The sequence below is a fragment of the Micrasema longulum genome, unplaced genomic scaffold (assembly GCF_059751315.1).
Source record: "Micrasema longulum isolate JH-2025_06_02 unplaced genomic scaffold, ASM5975131v1 h1tg001404l, whole genome shotgun sequence".
NCBI lineage: Eukaryota > Metazoa > Arthropoda > Insecta > Trichoptera > Brachycentridae > Micrasema > Micrasema longulum.
In genome coordinates this window covers 54,488-79,439 of record NW_028278590.1, presented here as the reverse complement: position 1 = coordinate 79,439, position 24,952 = coordinate 54,488, and the positions used below count along the sequence as shown (strand labels likewise).

The 24,952-nt window shown below is 32.4% G+C and overlaps 1 protein-coding gene across 3 annotated transcripts in view; it reads right to left on the bottom strand.

Annotated features, from left to right (window-relative positions):
* Positions 1-24,952, bottom strand: part of LOC148275527 (uncharacterized) — a 200,373-nt gene that overhangs the window by 126,725 nt on the left and 48,696 nt on the right. For 2 of the 3 annotated variants that reach the window (XM_088235572.1, XM_088235573.1), the window contains exon 2: positions 4,805-5,198. The exons of the other annotated variant lie outside the window; for it this stretch is intronic. In XM_088235572.1, the coding sequence (XP_088091698.1) occupies positions 4,805-4,964 (160 nt within the window). In that variant the 5' untranslated portion in view covers positions 4,965-5,198. The remainder of the gene's footprint in view (positions 1-4,804; positions 5,199-24,952) is intronic. 3 annotated transcript variants of the gene reach the window in all.

Below are 24,952 nucleotides of genomic sequence, written 5' to 3'. Positions count from 1 at the left end.
TCACATAATTAATTTCCGCATCTAATGGTGCACAGGGCACTGCATTGGTACACTAACTGCAGCGTATCTAAAAAGACCTTTTTGAAAGGATTAAATTTGTATTTTTACTATTAAAATGTACGTGCTTCCACTTTCCATTGTGCTGTATCCCAACTCAACACAGGGCCCTTGGTCTCATAGAGTTTGAAATACGTTAGTAATGTATTTTTTTGTAATATATATGTATTTGTATAAATAAATAAAATACATAAAAAAATAAAAAAATAAAATATTTCAAATGAGTTACGCTACTTATCATAAAACCTAAAAAGAGGATTGTGTACCTAAAAAAAGATTGATTTTTTATTAATAATTTATTTTAATTTTACACAATTTTTTGCAAATTCTACCTCTTTAGTTAGTTAAAACTTGTAATAGTTGGCTACTAATAAATAATTTATCCACTTGTAAAAGATGAACGACTGTAGAGACATATCGGTATATTCGTTTATTTGTTCTTTTACAATTTATGTTTAAAGTTTTTTATATTAAAAATAACGTTCCTTCATTGGGGTGATTTGTGTCGAAGGAAATATTTGATATTATTTTGAAATATGCCTTAGTAAACATAATAAAAACACATAAAACTTAAATGTTTCTAACTATTTGGCCTGATCCAATCATCAATCCGTGCATATCCTACTTCCGTTAAGTACATTATTTCTAATTTTTAAGGATTTTAATGACTCTACCACTTCCATAAAAAGCAATACACTAAAAAGTGTTATAATAAAAAATGGGCGTCGAACTACCTGTTGTATAATTTTCCAGGTAACAGACTTTAATATCTAGCCTTCTACGATATGTTTTTTATTAAAAGCCATATCGCCATTAAAGTTATGTTAACGTTTGTTGTATTGACACGAGGGGTAAAGACACATTTAACCATGGTACTTTATAAGCGTTCAAGCGTGTGGTAAATTTATGTTTTTTGCAAAATACCAAAGCCACTGTGCTTTAATGGGGTCAAAAAGGTTAAAGCACTTTATCCATTAAACTTTATAATTATTTTAGTTTATTGATATAATTATATTGAGTCGTTACAATAAAAACATGATAGTACAGGTTCAATGGTTCAGTTCCATTATCCATAAGGACAATTAGTAAGTACTCAAAGTATAAAATTGCCATTAATAAATGGATAGTGGAGGAAGGTTGCACACGGTTCGATGAGTGGATCAAGACAAATGGGTAAAATGTGTGTACTGTTTATGAAATTTGGTCTATTGGTCTATGTAAATTTGTTATGTTTTTTATGATTATTTTAGTTTATATTGTTTATTATGTTAATGATGATTAGGTTAATAAGATTAATTTGGTTTTTTTTAATTATCATTATTATGTTAACTTTGTTAAATTACTAATTTAAGGCATGTTTCATATTTTGTAAAATGATTCCCTCGGCACGGGACGCCCAGTGAGGGAACATTATTCTGTATAAAAAAAATACAAACAATGTAAAAGTATAAATAAATAAATAAATGGAAGCACATTTATTAGTTAATCATAAAATGAAAAGATTTTAATTTTGAAAACTTTTTTGACACGCAAAACGTTTTTTGAGCAGCGGAATTTTGTAATAAGGCGATAAGGTAAGGCAGTTCATAATTTTACAGAGTCAGATTTTAATATATTATTATGACTAGGCATAATTTATTATTATCATTTTGCGGCTTTCAAACATTTTAATTTTGGGACAATATTCTTATGGTGGTAAATAACCGTGTTAGAAAATGGGAAACAAGTTGCGGTGGAGCAGTATTCGGACGTCGGACTCCTGATCCAGAGTCCACGACACCACCAATTTTCAACTCGAGAATACAAATAAAATTAACTCATTTTCGCAACTAACATTTTTGTATATCAAATTACGTATATTTGAACAGACACATTGCAATCGCGAAAAAAATGGCGATAGAAAAATATCACATACTACAACACTGATAAAAATATGTGAAATGGTTCAGAACATTAATTGTATTTTCAAAATCAATATGATATTGTGTAATTTTTTTTTCATTATTTTTAAAATACAATTGTTAAAAAACACGGCTTCATAAAAACGCGACAAGATTGGCCTTGACTATCGTTACGTCAAGATTTGTAAATTATACGACAATATATTAAAACGGTCACAAAGACGGTAAAAAAATAACCGAATCGTGAAATATTTTATTTGTTTTTTATTTATTTATTAATTACATTATACATACATTTGTTAAGGACAGAGACACAGTTTATAGCGACACAATCAGGAACAATCCATATCTGTGAACTTGCTCCGACTCGCTAGAAAATCCGTGTTGAGTCGGGGCACTTGTAATGCATTCATAACCATACATTCACACACGTATATACATATATATTCGCACATACATATTTTTTTAAATAAGCAAATAATAAGGAATATTTTTAAAGTACTGTAAAGCAGTGATGGTTTTTTTGTGATTTATTTAATTTTTACATTTGGATAATTTTTTATCTGTTTTCGATGTATATAATATTTAAACATATATGTGTGTATTTTTCGTAGTAATAAGATTTTTGAGATGTTATGGAATTAAGAGATAATAATATATATACGAGTATATAAGATCTATGCAATAAGCACCTACTGACGAAATGCAGTCACGCAGTTCAGTAGGACTTGATAAATGGTATTATTTTTTGTATATGAATAAATAATGAAGAAGAAAAAAAGCTATAACTGATTGGTTGTTGTTTACCCAAACCGGTGATGTTTCAAAGCGGATCATTTTTATTGATTTGTTCATACATTTTTGAGAAACTTTAGTGTATAATTAAATACTCTTGTTTTTACCGAGTTTAGACGCGAAAACATGTTTTTATATCCAATTTCCCGTAGGAATAAACTTTATCATTATCAACGTAAGTACAACATGTAAATATAAATTAGAAAACATTTTGAAAACTGAATATTTCAAGAGCATTTTAGTTATAAAAAATAAAGCATTTTTTTAGTACCTAAATTTGTGTAAAATACTCACAAAGCCTTATACACTTCATTGCTAACTAGATTATTTCGGTCGGTTTGAAATTTATAAACTACGTATGCGTACAAGACAGAAATGTTAGTTTTATTAGCAGGTAGGCAGCACATAATGACAGTTCGTTAAATGCAATGAACGTCAATCAATCATAGGATCCAACAAAACAAAATAGTCAAATGTAAGAGAAAGTCTACGGAGAATCTACTTTTGCGTAATAATGTTAATAAATGTATTATTTAGTATGCAAAGTAAAATTGAAATTTATTACATGCGTGCACAATAGTATTCAATAAAGATGGGCAATCAAAAGAAAGTCCGTAATCAATTGAAAGTCATTTTTCAATCATTTATAGGTTTTCTCTGCTTTATCATTGGTCATTTGTAGGTACTACAAAGCACATTTTCTGCAAGTAAGTACGTACTTATTATTATAAGTTTGGGTGATAGATGTTAAATAAGTCGATCCGCATTGTGATTAAATTAATGGTTCGGGCGTTCGCTAACCATAGAAAAGGTCTCAGGTTCGATTCCGACGTGTTCGACATGAAATATGTATTTAAAAAGGCTACTTACATAGCAATATTTCGTAGTCCCTGGACTGGCATTGGCGTTAATGAACAGTTACTTGTACCTTAATAAAATAAAAATAATTAAGATACGCTGCAGTTTGTGTACCTATGCAGTACCCTATCCACCATTAGGTGTGAAAAATGAAAGATGATGATAAAGCCGTAAAAATCTTCATCGTAATTTGCTGATTTTTGATCCAACGTCTTAATTTGGCGGCCTCCGTGGTGTAGTGGTCAAGACGCTTCGGTTTCGGCTTGATTCACTCACGGAAGGTTCCGGGTTCGATTCCCGGTGAGAACACAAAAGTTAAAATGTGATTTTTCTCAAGCCTGGGTGCTCTGTGATGTAATTCACCACTGTAATTAGGCCTCCTGGCCTGTTGTGGTGCAAAAAAATGTAAATTTAACTTTATGTAAAAATGAACAAAAACGATAATAAATTTTAATGTTTTTCTTCCATCCCTATTGTAATTAACAAAAGTCAACAGATGGAAGAGTTGAGGAAATGTGGATGTTCAAACATGGGCAGAATGGTGAATGTTACACAGTGTGTAAAGTGGCCACTTAAACCAGCCAATGACAGGTCATAAGCCCTGTAAATGCCTAGACTTCCAAATTTCTTCTCGAAAACTTTTTCCCTCTCTGTTGAAATAAATTTAAATATGAACAACTCCCTAGGGAGGAAATCCAGCCAGTCTGCAAGCATTTGGACATAATCAAACATTGTTGAATTACTACCTGGTAAAAGAAGAAGTATAAAAATTGGAAAATTGTTTCCAGGCGTTGCCTAGTAGGTGATTTGGTTCAGCCGGATGAATCTCACCCACGTGATAAAGGTTTCAGCTCTTTCACTTCACAAAAGTCAACAGATGGAAGAGTTGAGGAAATGTGGATGTTCAAACATGGGCAGAATGGTGAATGTTACACAGTGTGTAAAGTGGCCACTTAAGCCAGCCAATGACAAGTCATAAGCCCTGTAAATGCCTAGACTTCAAAATTTCTTCTCGAAAACTTTTTCCCTCTCTGTTGAAATAAATTTAAATAAAGGATATGGGTAGTTTAAATTGTAACATTCAGTACCAAAGTAAGTAATAAAAATTCCATTACATTAGTTTTTGTAATGTGTTAATATTGGAGGACGTGTTAGCATAAAATAATAATAATTATTAATGAAAAACAATTTACTTCTGACGCCAAAGCTGCCAAATCTCTCCCTATTGACGACACTCTTGTATTTCTTCTCTCCTGGTAGCTGTATCTTGGGCTGCAACTTCTCGTGGTATTTGTCTGGGAACTTCTCTGAAGCCGAGCGATATAATCGCTCCTTTGATCCTTGGGCACCCATGTTCTCCTAATACTCTTAAATTTCACCAAACATTTCACTCGACGGAACCACCAATAAGAACCATTTTCTTTTAACGATCAAAGCACTATAAATTATTTCGTTTTTATTCCGAGGCTTCGTTTTTTTTATTAAAACAACACTTTCAGGTTTCAGAATTTCACATATTCTCACTCATCTTTTTATCATACCAATGTTTTTCACTTTCAGTTTTCTCAAGTATTTTCTAATTCAATTCTAGTAATTAAAAATATATATGAATTTTATAACATTGTCAAGTAGGCATTGTTTAGTGTATAATATTGACCGTGTTCAGGACAAAGGTTTCAAAAATTCTGAAAAAAGCGGTTTCTTTTTTTCAAATGCATTTTTAACCAATAGCGTAGGTCTTTTTGTGCACATTCTGGCCAAAAGGTTTTAGTCAATAGACGTTTCCAGTTCAAATAATTTTGCTAGCATGTGTATAAGACCCACCCAATTGATTTGAAACACATTTGAAATAATGAAACTACCTTTGCTAAAATTGTGGTTTGAAACCATTGTCCTGAACACGTTCGACGTGCAAAGTAATTTCAAATATTATTGTGACATATATTTTAATAGTTATTACAATAACTTTTTTTTAATTTCCAATAAATTGTTTTGGAAATTAGACGTAAAGCTTTCTTAGCTAAAGTGGGAGTCAGTGCTAAACCAGCTCCTCCAAGATCTATTGCTTACGTGACAATGTAGGTTTCACATTTTCTAATGTCAATAATGAATCAAACTCCGTACATCGCAAATAAAATCAATGTATTTCTACGACCAAATCACATATAATAAGAGATAATAGATATGCCAAAAACGTTTTGATAAGTGTTTTCAAAAAGATTTGTGACGATGATCGCGTGAAAATTGTACTTAAAACAAAATGACATAATATATTATTGCACAATACTATTCTGGTCACGTAAAGCTACATTGAGCCAAGGATTTACGTATAAAAATCATGTTATTAATGCACAACTTCACACTATTTTGCATAAAAATCTGTGTTAAATGTAAATTTATTGACAAGAAACTAATGAAATATTGTTAAGCTCATTCAAGTCTGCCATTTTATGTGTTCAATGATAAATTATTGTATCCGCTATTACATCGTTTTGTATGAATGTCGTATAAATGTTGTGTTTATGGTATTTATATAATTTAAAATGTATTAGCCAGAGTCTTATTGTTTTTTTTTAATATTGAAAAGTAAATGTTAGCATTCTTATAATTTTCCCAAATATTTCAATTTTTGGTGGCCATTTTTACGAGTTGTAAATTACTCACTTGGAAATGAAGTTGGGTTAGAGTGGGGTTCGAGCCTCGGACCTTTGATCCGTGAGTCCGCAACGTTAGCCACGGGACCACAACCCAATTATTGAGTAACTTTTATGTGCCTTTGTTTCATTATAAACCATTACTGGCCCAGTTTTATTTTGTTTCGTTTTCTCTATTAATTTTGAATTCTTAGTAAAAACATTGAAACATTAGAAAAAATACAAGTGTACTTTAACGTCGAACCTATCAAGTAATACTGTTCTTACAACACGATTAAAAATGTTAACGATATATTATATAATTATTTTTATTTGTTGACGATCTCATCAAAAAAGCCGTTTAAAGTAAGCGCAGACCTGCACGCTTTAATGTAAATAAATCATCAGCTCTATCATAGTACCTATCAAACCTAATAGCGACGCCATTTTGTACGTCATAAAAGTCCTAATGATGTTTATCCACAAATATACATAGGTACTGGCCTACATGCGAGCAGACTTTATGGATCAACAATGAACAAGATGGATGCGCCATCAAGGAAAATAATCCCTGACAGGTTTACCCTCATCATAAAATGGACAGATTAAATATAAAAGGTCAGATAATTATAATTTAGTATAACAAACAGTTTTCTATCATTATTCCTATGAACCATATTTACAACTTCAGAGAATCGTGAACGATCCATTACATATACATACTACATACATATCTACTCATGTAAATGTAAAAATTAACAGAACAATCAATATGATATTTTTATTTTAAATTAATATAGGATAAAGTTTTCCTGCATTATAGTTATAAAATAAATTATAAATGTTAAAGTATTTAACGAAATTTCCAATCTATTTCTAAAAAAAATGCAGGTGATCCGATTTTACTTTGATAAATTTTGTAGATGGTAAAGGTAGGAAATACGAAGATTATATAAAATACAGATAAATATTGAATTTTTAGTTAATACGTGTCCCAACAAGGAAAAATAAGAAACTTTTCTCGGGTTTGTGTTTTCATTTATTTTTATTTTAAATCTTGAAATAGGACACACATAGACAAATACTTATGTGTGCTTTAATAATTACAATGTATATGTATTTATTATTGATAAGGAAAGCATTAACTTTGTAGTCAAAAACTTTACTAAATTTTTAAGTTTGCAAGTAAAAATTCTTGATCGAAGTTCATTGTAGTTTATTAGAGAATACTTAATAAACTCCTTACTCCTTACACTTCACGGTCACTCAATATTCCAAATTTATGGATTAAAGTATCACTCGTTTTGTATTTCTAGAATAAATTTTATAAAATTAATTTTACAAAAGTTAAGAAAATGATTCAACTTCTAGATATCATGACAATTGATCAAAGAATCAAATTCATTGTTGCTAATGAAATAAACAAAATTATTAAAGGAATAGTTCCGAGATACTTTCAAAACAAACTAAAAAATAATGAGTTCTTTCATAACTATGCAACAAGAGGATCTAAAAATATAAGACTGGAAAAGAAATCAAAAGCAATGTCCCAGAACTGCCTTATGTACAAGGGAATACAATTATTTGAGTAAATGCCAGAAAGCTTAAAAAATTAAATAAATGTAAATATATTAAAAATTAAATGTAAGAAGTATATATGTGAAAAATATTAGGTAAATAGTGAATATAATTAATGAAAATGTACATATGAAACAGTGAATATTATAAATTAGGATATTAAGTGTATAATAGTGATAAATAATGTTAATATTGTGTTGTAAATATATATTAGACTATGTTAATCATAGAACTAAATAAAACAAATAATAATAATAATAAAAATGTTATTAAATATATGTGTATAAACACTTACCAACTTTTGAATATATAGTGGGGTTTGTTTGTTGGTTTAATTAGTGTCCTGACGAAGATACTGGTTACGCCTCGAAACCAGTTGACATAGAAAAGTCGGTTAGTAGTTATATACAAATATTTAATAATATTTATTATATTTATAAGTTGTTGATTATAATAATGAAATAATAAATAAATTATAAATATATTATAAATTACATTTTTACAATCAATTGATAACTTTTTTCGCTCAATAGAACAAAATAATACATATTTTGTAAAAATAGAGATTCAAATAATACTTTGAAAGTCTCATTTGTCGAATTAAAGGAAAACTAATTGGGCAAGAGCGCAGAAGTGTAAAGGATGGTAGGAACAATGAACTTATTTGTGAGTTCTTGGAACACCAAGAATATCCATGAGTGTTAGCAATGAGTTGTGTGGTAAGAAGTCCCAACTCATCTCATCTCACAAAGCTGACCCGACTGCGTACTTCGACGCGCAGGTAAATAAGTAATAGTCTACAACCAACTATGAAAATACAGAATGCTTACAGATCGGGATCTTCATTTTTGTATTGAGAAACACACAACAACATATTTCATTTTATTTAACTTCTACATCGTTCATAATACTCAGCCACCGTACTGGGTGTTAGTGAAACATACATAGTTTCTCTCTAATCGTAGTTTGGAATTCGAAAATAAGTTGTGAACTATTAAAAAAACATTGTGTTAGTACACTTGTATGTATATACATTTGTATGAACCACTTTAATTTAGAGTTATACTTCGACCGGTTTCGAGTTAACTACCTTATCTTCAGGAATTAACTTAACTTACTCGAATTATAACTCTAAATTAAAGTGGTTTATACAAATTTATAAACATATAAGTGTAAAATGTCATACCACTAAGTAAAAAATGTTTGTGATAAAAATAATACATTGTGTAAGTGTTTATAAGTGGCCAATAAGTGTAGACAAAAAGTGGAAAAAGAAAACCATTAATTTTTAAGCATTTTTTTATACATTATTCTTACCAAAATATATGACAAGTAGTGAATAACGGAAAGTTTCAAACAACAGTGCGCTTGCTACTTTAAAATTATAAAAAAGTATTTGAATCCATTAAAACCGTTTAAAAATGTATTAATTTGTGACGCGAATGTAGGTACCAAGATTTAACTATCTGGAACACTCCCACGATAATTTCCAATTGCAATACGTAAAGTGAAATTATTGATAAACACATCATAATGATCTTCTTTTTAATAACATACAAAATGTCAATCCAAACCACTCTCATACATACGTTTATCTAATATATATTTTTTTTATTAAAGTGAGCGGGGATTTTGGGTGCTACCCTTCGGATATTTTTATTTGTTTTTTAATCCAGAGTGATGAAATTTTTCAATGTAAAAAATGAAGCTGAAAATTTTTTTTTCAACAGATTTTTCTCGATTATTAAACCGGATGTGACAATTGATACGTGCTTTTTTTGTTTTTCTTTTTTATGTATTGACTATTTACTGTTTCATAATAACTGCACATATACACGCCTGCATTGAATAAAATAAAACTATTACTAAACAACTAATTGAGAATTAGTAAAAAAAATCCGTAGTAAAATAAATACATTTAAATATTGGATAATCATAAATACGCATAATACAACGGGTTTTCTGTTTGTCATACATGAAATCGCGGTATTCACAAAATTACTCAATCTCCTGCTAAAATTAAAGACACACATCGTCAGACCGATGTCGATCACGACGAAACCCGGTCACTGGTAAAAATTTATAAATAAAAGTGGAATAAACTATATACGTATTTTTATTATTATAATTCAAATGCAGTTCCACTTAACCATAATCTTAGAGTTACTTTAAAAAATAAATAATACGAGAATACTTTTCCACCAACTCTCCTCTCTTCATGGTAAAGGGTAGATTTTTAGTTAATTCTTGTTTCAAACATTGTTTGAAATCATAAGATTCTTTATCTGTTCCTAGAATATGTTCATGTACTTGTAATTTTCTCAAACTGAACGGTTTGAGTAGGTAGGAAGAAACTTCCTTAAGGCAATATGCCCGCCTTTATATGTATATAAAGTGTAAAATAAAATAAAACACATTGAATAAAATATTCTTACTATGATTATAATACGATCAACTACATATATTTAATTAATCCTCAACACAATTTTAATAAAGCTGTAAGACTCAACGTTTAATACCTACGTTGGTATTGTTTTACGAAGCATTTGAAATTTTAACTTGAAAATCAAGCAGTCGATTTGGGAAACGAGGGTTCTAAAATAACTGCTTGAGTCAGATAATAAATCTGCCGGTGCAATGTCGCTGGTCGCAATTTGGTTGCTTTACTAAATGGGCTGAATACAGAGCCATCTGTCACCGCAGGAGACCGGGGTATCGTGAGAGGATTTATGGGATAATATGAAGAGGTGAATCAGGGCGAAACATGCGGAAAAGAACAAGTGTGAACATGGTTAGACTAAATCATTTTAACGGAGAAATGTGGAGCAATTAGCAATAATGAACAAAAAGTTGTACCTATAAGTACGAAAATTCGTAAAATCGCCTGCTTTTGATAAATAGAATTCATACATTTTAGGACAAATATTACTGTTAATAAAACCTACTGATTTCATGGTTATAAATAAAAAGTTCTTAGGTTCTAATGGTTTGTTTGAGAATCAACAAATATTTCATTTATTAAGTCGGAAATGTACATGCACCAACGAAATAAATACATAGAAATCCGTAAAGTTCATTTGGTTCAAGAAAAACATTCTAACCTCAATTAACCGTATTAATATTGTGGCGGGTCGACAACGACGGCACGAGCCGAACATTGCCGAACGCCGACGTAGAGCGTACGAACGGGCCAAACCGGCTAGGAGAAAACTACCGGATTCCGACCTCACCGCACGCGTCTTCGAGGCACAAAATTACCGCCAATTTAGATTTACCAACTTCATTTTATTTTGCCTAATATAGTTATTAGAATCCTTCTTTCAAGGTGTTAGCTTCAGTAGTTTAGTTTCGTGAATAAATCTTTGTGTAAAACGTAAGTACCCTGTTTTACTTGCTCTCATTCTGTGCACCCACATAACTTTGTACATCACAAAATTAGGCCACCAACTAGGTGCCTACGTAAAGGTGGTAACAACACCACTAAAGTGGTATACCCCGACGTTTGAACACGAAAACACAACATTAAACAATCAATCACGGTGACCCCATTCAAATTCCATAAAAATTGCGCAAAATTTCAGACAGAAATATCTTCGCTTGACAAAATTGTACAACAATTACTTTTTTTCGGTCGGTACATGAAAAATTTAAAATTTCATTTTTAATTTGATTGCACTTTTAATTTATTTGTAATTAATCAAGGTTAATCTATTTCAAGGTTAACTTATTGTAAGGTTAATTAATTTAGTATAATAGAATTATATTATAATAATTATAAGATATAATAGAATTAGATTTTTCAAAGACCGAGCGAATCGAGTGAATTTTTCTGTCGGTAACAATCTTCAATGTAAATGTAACTAATGTAAATGTAATTAATGTAACTAGTGAATTGATTAAACTGTGATTAATTTCTTAACAATATTACTCGGCCGGGATTAATTCAAACAGGTGATTCATAATTTAACTAAAATTATTATAAACAAACATAATATAATACGTTCGAGCGACTCGCTCACCAAAAATCGCACGCCGAGTAATACATTCCTACAACACATATAAATTTTATTTTTTTTATTTTTCTTGAGTCGAACACACAAACAATTCACACGAACATTTACATAGGGTGCCGGATTGAGTAGAGGTACTTACAGGGTACCGGAAAATAATTGTTATTTATAGTTCTTAAATTTTGTTTTTTTTTTTTTTTTTTTCAAAAATCCGGTACATAATTATTTTTGACAAATATTATATGGCGAGACAAGCGTGACGTAGGCATCCGAAAGTTTTCTCCTTGTGAACGCACTGCGGGAGTAAGTTTTTTTTTTTACCAGCGAAATCTATCGGAAATATTTTTCAGCTGGCGCAGTCGTTCACAATACTTGCAATTTGTAAAATTTTATTTTTGTAAACAACTTGAAACTATCAAACAAACAGATATTCGGGCGGCTAAGCCGACGAATGTTTAACTTAGTACGTGGACATTAGTATCCATACTTTTTTTCTATATACATTATATTGTGTGACTGTACTATATATGTTTATATTTTTAACCTAGGCTATGCATGTTATTATGTGTTACAGATTTGAAGTTTTACCATAAACATTTTTAAACTTGATATATTGTACAACGGACAATCAAAAGGAATATTAATATTGAGGGGACCACTCAGGCTTGGAGAATACAAATACCTAATAGTTGGAAAATGTGTTCCGCCGTATGGTAAAATAATTATTTAAATTTTCTGTTTTTAATTTTCTTTTCTATAACTTGCACAGTACATACATAACAAATAGTGACTCTGACATTTAAAAAATAAATATTTTTGTTTGAAATTTAAATTTAAATTTAAATTTAAATCTAATAATTTAAACTTAACTTTTTAATACAACTACACTCATTATTGAATACTTTTATTTCAATATTTTAACTTATACTGTAATCATTATTACATACATTTTTCTGAATTTTTTTTTTAAAAACGAATATTTTTAAACTGTAAACAATGGCTAACAAGGACAACACTGACTTGACAAATATCAACACAGCAAACAACATGTTCCACACGGATAGGATTAGCGTTAAACTACCACAGCTATGGGTGAACAACATCGAACTTTGGTTTAAACAGATAGAAGCACAATTCGAGTTGGCAAACATAGTTTCAGAAGACGCACGTTATAGTCACTTAGTGTCAAAACTTGAACAAACGCACATAGAACAAGTTTCAGATATTTTACTCATGGAACCGAACCGAGCAAAATATACGAGGCTGAAGGAAGCTATAATCCAACGCATGGGCTGTCCACAGGACAGAAGGAGAGAAAAACTGTTTTCTTCCTTACAGCTTGGGGATCGAAACCCATCCAGCCTACTTAGAGAGATGCGGACGCTAGCAATAGGTTTACAAATAGACGAAACGACGTTGCAATACTTGTGGATACAACAACTGCCCAAGACGATCCAAGCGCATTTAGCCATAAGCGAAGATGACTGGGATAGGCAAGCGACGATAGCAGATCGCCTAATACAGGTGTACACACAGGATAATGTAGCGGTAGTAGGTACCAACAATAAAAATAACATTTGTAGTTTAGAACAGTCCGTACAAGCTCTAACCCATAAGGTAGAGAGTTTATTTCACACAATCAACAAACAGCATAGTCACAACAACAATAACAATAGATTCAAACACACAACAAGTAACAGCAGTAACAATTTCAATAACAACAAATACAACAACAATTTCAACAAAACAAGCTATAGGGCCAACGGAAATAACAAGAAAACTATTCTTTGTTACTTCCACACAAAATTTGGCGATCAAGCTAAGAAATGCGTCACACCATGTGAATTTAAACCGCATCTAGCTTCAAAAAACTAGATGGTCGAATCATAGCGGAGGCGGCTGATTCAACCAACACAACACGTCTCTTTGTTAAAGATCGTGATACCGGTGTGTCATACCTCGTTGACTCCGGATCGGAAATATCATTAATTCCTAGATCTTTACACAAACGCCATGGAGAAAAGTCTAAGCTAATTCTCTATGCAGCGAACGGGACTACGATCCAGAATTTCGGAGTTACCACGGTAACACTGAATCTGGGATGTAAACAAATGTTTACATGGAAGTTTATAATAGCGGATACGACACGCCCTATTATAGGAGCAGATTTTCTCCACAACTTCCACCTGTTAATAGATGTTAGGAACAAACGGTTAGTAGACAATACAAACGGCAAGATAGTCAGAGCATTTGACATCTCCACAAACAACAACATAACATGTTCCATATCATTAACAGACAAAACCAACATTTACCACTCACTCATATTGAAGTATCCACAACTAGTAGATATCAATAAACCATACGCAGGGCTGGATAAACACAACACAATCCACCATATAGATACCCGTGGCAAACCCGTTATGTGTAAGACTCGTCGGCTGTCCCCAGAACTACTGAGGCAGGCGAAGCAAGAGTTCGATCACATGGTGGCTCAAGGTATTTGTAGACCCTCCAAGAGTGAGTGAGCCTCTCCATTGCATATGGTGAAGAAGAGCGATGGTACTTATCGCCCTTGTGGCGATTACCGTAGCTTAAACGCACAGACGGTACCTGATCGTTATTCCTTGCCACATATCCACGATATATGCAATGACTTATTTAACTGTAAAATTTTTTCCAAAATTGACTTACAACGAGCATATCACCAAATTCCAATTAATGAAACTGACATTAAAAAGACAGCTATAACCACACCATTCGGGTTATTTGAATTTGTAAGAATGCCATTCGGACTATCATGCGCTGCACAAACATTCCAACGGCACATCAACGAAGTCACAAGAGGTCTAGAAGGAGTACACGCATATATCGACGATATATTGATCGCTTCACCAGACGAAGAAACACATGTGGAACACTTAAAAGCTTTGTTCCAGCGACTTCAAGATCATGGAATGGTGGTAAACCCATCTAAATGCGAGTTTGCCAAGAAAACACTGTTATTTCTTGGTTATGAAATTTCGGCTGAAGGCATCGGACCCTCGCCAACAAAAGTGGAAGCCATCACGAACCTCAACAAGCCAGAAACCATTAAGCAGTTGAGAAGATTCTTGGCCATGGGAAACTTCTACCGAAGATTCATACCACGAGCAGCACACAAATTGATACGACTACACGATTACCTCAAGGGAGCAAAAAAGAATGACAACAGAAAAGTAGAGTGGAACGAAGTCACTACACACGATTTCGAAGAGGTCAAGAACTCGCTGATCAACGCCACTAAGCTTAGCTACCCAGAGGAAAGCAGCAAGATGTCAGTGTGGACAGACGCCTCAGATTACGCAATCGGAGGCGTGCTACAACAAACCACAGACGGCATCAACTACAAACCGATAAGTTTCTTCTCAAAAAAGTTGAACAAGGCTCAGTGTTCATATAGTACGTACGACAGGGAACTACTAGCCATTTTTGAGACTGTAAGGTACTTTCAACATTATCTGGAGGGCAGAGAATTCTGTATATACACGGACCATAAACCACTACAATTCGTGTTTAGAAGGAAAAGTCACGACAAAGAAAGCCCCAGACAACTCAGATATCTAGACTACATCTCACAGTTCAGCACGGACATCAAATACATAAAAGGAGAAGACAACGTCGTCGCCGATACCTTATCAAGAATCGACATGATCGAACAAGAGGCAAACATATCGTTCGAAAAGATCCATAAAGAACAAAGGCAGGACAACGAACTACTCGCACTCTTGGACGACAAGAACACTGCTCTGAACCTGATCAAAACCAACATGCAGGGACAAGAAATCGTCTTCGATCTCAACAAAGGCAACATGCGACCGTACATCCCAAAAACGCTACAGAGATCTTTCTTCAACCAAGTGCATAACCTCAACCATGCAGGAGCCGACGCCACGACCAAGACCATCAGTCAAAGAGGCGTCTGGAAAAATATGAAAGCAGACTGCGCAGCTTGGACGAAGGCCTGCATACCCTGTCAGAAGAGCAAAGTCAACAAACACACGAGGACACCGATCATCAAGATCGACATGCCGAGACAGAAATTCTGCGTGGTCCATGTCGACCTCATCGGACCTTTTCCACCATCAGAGGGACTGAGGTACTGCCTCACATGTATCGACCGATACACTCGATGGGCGGAAGTAATCCCTATCGCAGATATCCAGACCCACACAATCATCAGAGCCATCTGGGACAACTGGATTGCGAGATACGGCGTACCGGAGAAAATTATAACTGATCAGGGTAGGCAATTCATGTCTACGGACTTTAACTTGTTTTGTTCCAGATCAGGCATAGCACACTCCAACACGACGCCTTACCATCCACAAAGTAATGGCATGATCGAGCGATTTCATAGAACGCTGAAGACGGCCATTAAAGCTCACCACCCTGTTCCGTGGACAAAATCGATCAGCACCATACTACTCGGACTGAGGGCCACACTGCGCACGAATGCAGAGCACTCAGTAGCAGAGATGCTGTATGGGTGCAAACTAAAGTTACCAGCAGACATCCTGGAGCAGACGAACGACTACATTGACCCGGACTCCTACACTAGGCAACTGGTAAATTTCATGCAAAACGTCAAACCAAGGCCAGTCGAGCACCACAATAAAGGTAACGTTTTCATCCACCCGGAACTAAAGAGAGCCACACACTTGTTTCTGAGGGACGACAGAGTGTACAAACCCCTGATGCCGAACTACAAGGGGCCCTACAAGGTCATCACCAGGGCGGAAAAGACGGTAACACTGGACGTGGATGGCGAACATAAAAAGGTTTCGCTGGACAGGTGCAAGCCGGCGTTCCAGACAGCGGAAGAACGAGCCAGTCCAGCAGAAACGGAAACACCAACAGAACAACCGGCATACACAACGCGTAGCGGCAGGAGGGTGATACAGCGTCAGTTTTGAAAAACAGATTTCAAAACTTGGAAGGGGGCTGTGTGGCGGGTCGACAACGACGGCACGAGCCGAACATTGCCGAACGCCGACGTAGAGCGTACGAACGGGCCAAACCGGCTAGGAGAAAACTACCGGATTCCGACCTCACCGCACGCGTCTTCGAGGCACAAAATTACCGCCAATTTAGATTTACCAACTTCATTTTATTTTGCCTAATATAGTTATTAGAATCCTTCTTTCAAGGTGTTAGCTTCAGTAGTTTAGTTTCGTGAATAAATCTTTGTGTAAAACGTAAGTACCCTGTTTTACTTGCTCTCATTCTGTGCACCCACATAACTTTGTACATCACAAAATTAGGCCACCAACTAGGTGCCTACGTAAAGGTGGTAACAACACCACTAAAATATCATGGTTACATATATTTTATCTTTAACTTTAATAGAAATTATCAGGTCGGAAGTTTATTAAATCTAAATTAAATATACTGGGTACATTTTTACATATTTATTTGACTAATAAGCGCTTACACCCACCCTCTAATGGGTCAAATAAATAATTTGAAGTATACCGAGTCTGTTTAATTATAATTTAAATGGAATTTCATGGTTATGATACAAGATTTTAACTTAAAGAGATTTTTCACATTAAAAAAGCTTTGATTTTGAATTAAAAATTAACCAATCGGGTAACCCCACCTCTACCCCTCCTCGTTCAAACTCCCTACCAATTCTTCAATATAGGATTAAATATTTTTTAATAAGGCTTAGTGCATGATCAAAAATGGTGCTGTTTGCACCTTTATAAATCTGCATATAATTGATTTATTTTTGGAAATATCATATATATACTACGATGATGGTGAAGGTGGAGACGTATTTTAGTATTTGCATGTTGGTGTAGTGAGTGTCCTGACGAAGAAACGGGTACGTCTCGAAACCGGCTGACCAAAAAACCTGTATATACTAATTTAAAAAAAAAAAAAAAAAGGAAATCAAACAATTTAAAACAGTGTCAAAAAAGACTTGATTTACTTGTATTTAATTTTTTTACACTTTTATTTTATTGATATATTTAAGATTTTTTTATATTTTATGTAAAAAATATTATATAACTAACTAACTAACTAACCATCACGCCATTTCCCCGGAGTGGTAGGCAGAGAGGATAGAACGCCACACCACTCTGTCCTGGCACACTTCCTTTGCTTCCTTCACATTCATACATCTTCTCATGCACGCACGTCGATTATTCCGACTTTTCACATGACCACTTTCAAGAATTTGTTGTACTTGATCATGCCATGTCTTATAAATTATTATATTGTGTTACCAAAATGTTTAAAGAGAGAAATCCCTGCAAAAAAACTGCTTTTGCAGTTTGGCGGGAATTAAAAAAATTGTTTAGAAGAATGCTTATGTGAAAAAAATTTCAAAAAAAAAATTACTAATATTAGTTAAAAGGAATACCATCAAGATTTTCAACAAATAACTGAAATAGAATTTAAAAATTTATCATTCATGAAATTAATACGCGATACTTATAACAATATGTGCAAGTTATTTTTCTTTTAAATCGATAAGTGTTCTTTTTATTCTTTTCTTAAGGTATTTTTTTTATTTTATGCAAAAAATAGTAATTAAAAAAATTCTTGTAATCAGTTTTTTCCAACATATTCAAGACATAAAATATTTCAATACACGCTGAAAAAAACAACAGTTTTTGAATATATTGTATGCAGAAAATAAGAATACATATGTACAAAAATTGTGAAAACAGTCAATAAAAATTTTCCGCAGTGGTGTAAGATATTGATTAAGTACATTATCGGTATCAAAATAAAAGCAATTAACAATTGTAAGGTACTTAGAAGTTGCAAATAAAATAAAAATACAAATACTTATATACAGTTAGGTATAAAAATAAAATTAATAGAAACAAGATAAATTTAAATTTAAAGAATAAGAAAATAAAAAAGCTGTATAAAAATAATGTAAAAGGTACAAAAATATAATAATAAACATACGAATACATACATAATTACTGAAATCGTAAAACTTAACGTACTGTCTATATATTCATGAGACTACTTTGTAACTTTTCATAAAAACAAGCTATTGTTAGCAAACCTTTTGTGACTGCAAACAAAAACATGACGATCTTAAAATCATGCACCATCAAATATGAGAACAACGGAGCAAGGAAGTTCCTAGATTTGCAGTGGTAAATATTTGATCGCTCTGGCTGATCGCCAGGCCCGACTGGTTCAAACGAGTCTAAGAAAATGGAAATGTGGGGGAAATTATGGGTACTTTGACCCACATTTCCATCAACACGCTGCATCGCTTTGTAGCGATACTTCAACTTGGGTGTTGGATAATACGCGATACCAACACAGATTTATGTCGATATAATTCAACGATGATGTAAACATGTGTCTCTTAAGTGACGTAAATGCTTATACGAGTGGTGATAATTTCTAGAAATTATCGGATTAAAACTAGTAAAGGAAAATAATAATTAATAATAATAATTTTAACTTATTGAGACATAGGTCTCAACTCCGTGGAACCTAAGTCCTGTGTTGAGTTGCGACGAATATATGTATAAATTTTTAGTCAATTTTTTTCCACTTTTATTTATAATTTTTTTATAAATTTTTTACCAGTGACCGGGTTTCATCGTGACCGACATCACACAAAACTATAAAGTATTTTTATTATTACAATTAAAACGCAGTTCCACCAAGAAATGTCAGTAGAAAAACTCAATATATTTTAATATATTAAAAAAAACCCACTTAAATATTAGAAAAACCATTAAGGAGTTTCTCACTCAAATCCCTTCCCCTAAGAAAGATCCAGTCCTGAAACTATTTAAAAAAATAAATAAATATGATATTAAATTAACCTGACTAAAAATTTCAATCTTAACACACCACGTGGATACTTAACTTATTATGTCTGCTTATTTAAATTTGGATAAAGCTTTGAAATAAGATACCGGAATAAACATAACACTAGTGGTGCTTTTTCGAAACTCTTGTATACATTTGTACCGTTCTAGTGATTGAATGGGGAGCATGATAACATGATGTTAGAAGTTCTTATAAAATAGATAGTGAGAGGGTCAGTGGAAAAGGGTCAAGACTACAATAGAGAACAGGATGTACGGACTGATGATCAATGGGGTCCACATACCCATTATACAGCACAGGCCTCGGCATGAGCCGGCTGCGTAGCGCGTTGGTAAAACATTGGATATTATCAACATGCACGTGGATGCCATGTGAATAAAGAAATAGTATTTGACATCCAACATTTTGAGGTAGGAAGCACGTAATACCGCATGTTTTAAGACCGTTTTTATAGATCAAATTGGTCAAATTTTGACTCTGAAAATAATAATATTCATTAGGTATTTTAAAGTAAAAAACTTGAAGCAATTAGTTTATAATGTATAAATAATAAATTAAAAAATTGTCAATCTGTATCTACGCGAATGAATGATACAGTTCTGTTTGTAAAATAGACACAGAGTTCTGGTGAGTGTTTTCGACTCGGTGCTAGTCCAGAACAATGACATATTGCGTTTTAAACAACCCTTGAAATAAATATTTAATTATTTTTTTTATGTTTGAAGCACTAACTTTCTGGTTATTCATTATGATAAAATAAATATAAGAACGGTTTCAACTTGTTTGGCTTATTTATTTTTTGTACCTAATATTAACTGTACGTTGGCGGGCGTATTGCCAAATGGCAGTTTCTTCCAAACAACCATTAAAATAAAAGTTTTATTTTTACAATTTAAGTCGCCCAACATATTCATTAGAAAATAGAAATAAAAAAACTAAACATATACAAAAATATAAATACTTGTATTTGCATGTAAATTACCTTAAATCAATACTGTTACTCAATGGAAAAGGAATAGAGGAAAGAGGAAATAAGAGATTAAGGAAGAGAAAGGAGATATTTTTTCAGACGTAATTTAAACAGATCTACTCTAGGAACATCTTTGATAGTGGATGGAAGATGATTCCTCAGTCGGGCCGCATGGACACTATATAAGTGTGTATATTGTGGATGGGTATTAAGATGTTGCTTTAAGAATAAGGACGAAGAGTTGAACCATGAACGGATAAGTTTTGAAATTTTCCACGGAGGTATAAAGGAGCGTTAGGACTATGAAGTATAGTAAACAGAAGTGAGATAAAGTAAGAGTCTCTCCGCTGTCTCATTTTGGGTCATTTAATTTGCCTACAATAATCAGAAATGTGGTCACATTTCTAAAGACAAAAAATATACCTTATGCATGTATTCTGAAGTCGTTCAAGTTTATAGAGTTGCTCACAGCTTAAATCAGTCATGGATACATCAGCGTAATCTAGAATGGGTTGTACGAGAGAGCAATTAGTTTTATATTTTGTAGATTTGCAGCTGTGGGAGCTTTGAAACCAGTCGGTAGAAGAAGTGAAATATTTTTTTAAAAACAAAGATGTTTGGCTACCATACCTCTGGCATGGTAGGCAAACGCGCTGATCATTACACCACGAGGCTGACATGTACATAATAAACGAATGTACATAAAGGGAAATAATATATAACTCATTTGAATGCTTTTTGCGTATGCTTGTACGTAACAGAAATTTGCACCTTATACAGAAAGCAAAAGTTAGCTACAATAGTTCTGACCAATAAGAAAGTTTTGTGTTTTTTAGGTTAATATTTGGTGTATCAAAGTACGATCACATTACACCGTTGCTTTAAAGTCTTCACAGGTTACGTTTTCCAGAGAGGGTCGAGTACAAGCTGTGTCGGTTAATGTACAAGACGATGCATAACACGGCTCCTCAATACCTTAAGGAACTCTGCGTTCCGGACGAGCTGGCAGATAGGCGCATCACTCTCCGCTCAGCCTTCTGTTCTGCAGTAGGGAAGGTGATACAACGCCGTTTACGCAACCAGAGTTCCAAATTTGGCGATAGGGCTTTTGCAATAGCCGAACCTTTGGCGTGGAATGCCCTACCTTTAGAAGTTCGAAATTGTGCAACAGAATCCCTTTTCAGAAAAAAATTAAAAACTTGTTTATTTGTGAAATCGTTTCCTAACTTGAAAACTAGTTTAGATGTAATTTTTAGAAGTACCATATTATGTGTATTATGATTTTTGTGATTTTTCAAATGATTTTTGCTATTTCGAGTATACAGAGTTATCTTAATTTTTATTATTATTAAATTTTTCTTATTATTTTTTTACCTAAGTTTGTTAATTATTAAAACCCCAAATTTTTTTTTAAATAGAACAACGTATAAAACAACTGTGCAATATTTATAGATATATTGTCATTATATTATTTCATAATTTTTGAATAGAACACTGTTATGTTAAATATATTTATGTTTATGTTTATAAAAGGCATTTGTGCCGTGTACACACTAATAAATAAAAATAAATAAATAAAATTACAAGATTTGTAAAATTTGTCTGTTAGTAAATAGTATTTAAAAGTTAGACTGTAGATATACCTTATTTTATAAAAAAAAAATATTTAAGTGAAATGTACAGCGCCTTTGAAGTAATTACTCACGAAAACGGCGCTATAAAAATTTTCGAAATTTATTTTTATTATTATTATGGAAAGTTGTAGGTTTTTGTTAAAATTATTTTTTTAATTTTTTCATACATTTTCAGGAAACTTTGACGCACAATAAATGTTCTAATTTTTACCGCGCGTAAGAATACACTTTTTAAATCTAATTTTCCATAGGGCTGAACTTCCTCATTCCGCTTGTTAAAAATCCTAATCCACATAAACGGGCTTTATACTTATAAGTTTTCTATGATCACAACCACAATACAAAAGGACTGTTGCGTCTATTCCATTCTATGAATTATTATACGTTATAAAACACTTTTAACGACTAACCTAGTTTTGAACATCTTTAGAAGTTGAAGTCAAAGAATGATGTTACAAAGAATCTAAGCGGTTCTGACACAATAATAATATTATTACGTTAGTACATGCACATGTGTGTTTGATGTGGTGTTGTGACGGCCGTACATTGTGTTGTGTGAAGAATTAAAAATAATATATACTGCCGTCATAAGAAAGAAGGATGCATCTAACATTTTTTTCGAAAATGAATTAAATACAAATTCAGAATCAGGAAACAAATACGCATCTACTGATACTTGAATTATCTTCCTAAAATAACCACAACCCTATTATTTTCACCTATAAATGTGACTCAACTGCAAAAAGTCTTGAAGATTACTAAATATAAAAAGGGGTTTCGACTTATATAATTATTAAAAACTGATTAAAATACTTATTTTTTCTTCTATTCCGTTTTTAAAAACATCTGAAATGAATGTACCTACTCGTTTTCAATTAAATTTAAGATCAAATGGTAATTTCGAAGTCAATTGATTATTAGGTCGGCATTACAAGTTTGAAAAACAGTGAATGGCCAGTAACATCTATTTTATTTAGTTGAGTAGAATCAATTGGCATTTTAACACTAAAAGAGAAAGACGTTTAATTAATTACTAAATAAAAAGGGCGTTTCTAGCTAGACACGTCTTTTCATTGAAGTATAACATATTTTCTTGTATTTTTTTTTACTAAAAAGAAGATGAAAATGTTTATTTTTAAATATATCGCGTAAAATTTATTAAAATTAATATATACATTCCGTTAGGGCAAACTATAATACATACTGTCGGATAATAATGTACTTAATTTTTGTAGTATTTTTCACACAGCGAATTTTTCAATCTCCGAGTTACAAAATATTTTTATTTTTTTTGTTTTATGTAGAAACATCATTTTTTCTTATGACGGCAGTTTAAAAGAACAATGTTTATTCAATTCGAGGCGGCAAACATTATATCGACAATTTGTAAGCCGTTATCGATCACATAACGGCTTCTATAGGGGCAGTTGTACCATAAAAAAACAATTTTTCGTCAAAATTATCAATATAAGTGGCAACCCACTTTTTCGGTTTGAATAAATCACAAAGATCAAAGTTTATATTTGAAGCACTTACTTTGTGGTTATTCATTATAATAAAATAAATAAAACAATTTTGTTTTAACCACCAATTTTTTTTTTTTTTCCACCGACCGGTTTCAAAGCAAACAAGCTTCTTCGACAAAGACCAAGTCCATAAATATAATTAATTTGGGATATACCAATTGAATTGTAATGATTGCGATTCAACCTACATTAGAAAAACTAAAAGAAACTTTAATATTAGAGTAAAAAAACACTTGAGTTGCTTAAATAAAAATAATTTTTCTGAATTTGCAAATCATCTGATAGAAAATAATTATAATTTTAATAAAGACACTGGATTAAAAGTACTTTATGTTGAAAATAAAAATATTTAAATTAGACAACTTGGAAATCTTAGAAATTAAAAAAGCGATTCATAATAAGAAAATAATAATTAATAAACAAATAAACAATATTTTTTTAGTCCTCTCCTGTCTAGTTTCAAAAATAGTGATATCAAATTACCACCCGTGTAAGGAAAAAACGACTTGATTTATTGGGTCCACGTGTAGTATTTAGTGAACATGATAAAAATACAAAAGGAATCAATTCATTACTTACGTAAACCTTGACGAAAAAGCTTGTTTGCTTTGAAACCGGTCAGTGGAAAAAAAAACTGTGGTTAAAAACAAAGTTGTTTTATTTATTTTATTATTATTATTTAACTCTTTTGAACTTTCCTTTTTTTGGTGTCTGTGTCTGCGCGGATCAGCAATACATTTTGGTTTGTGAAAAAGAACCAGAACCCTCGACGAGTGTTTTCGACTCAATGGTTGGTTGCTCTCAGACAAAAATGGTAGAAATCCTAAATAAGGAAATCTATTGGAGATAAGTTCGCCTTGTTACGGTTCCAGGGCCGCGATTATGAAAAGCTATCTTCATCGTTATATACTGAGACGGTATAAACTAATATCGGTATTTATGTACAAAAGTGTGTATATTTGTATAAAAAAGTATCTTCGTCGGTAACCGGTAATTCAACATATTTAGAAAAAAAAAATTAAACATATCGTATTTTCCATTCAGAAAACTTCATTTTACTTTGTAGATAAAATTGGATATAAATTTTATATTCTTATCATAATCGAGGCCCAGGTTCGATTCCTGGGAAG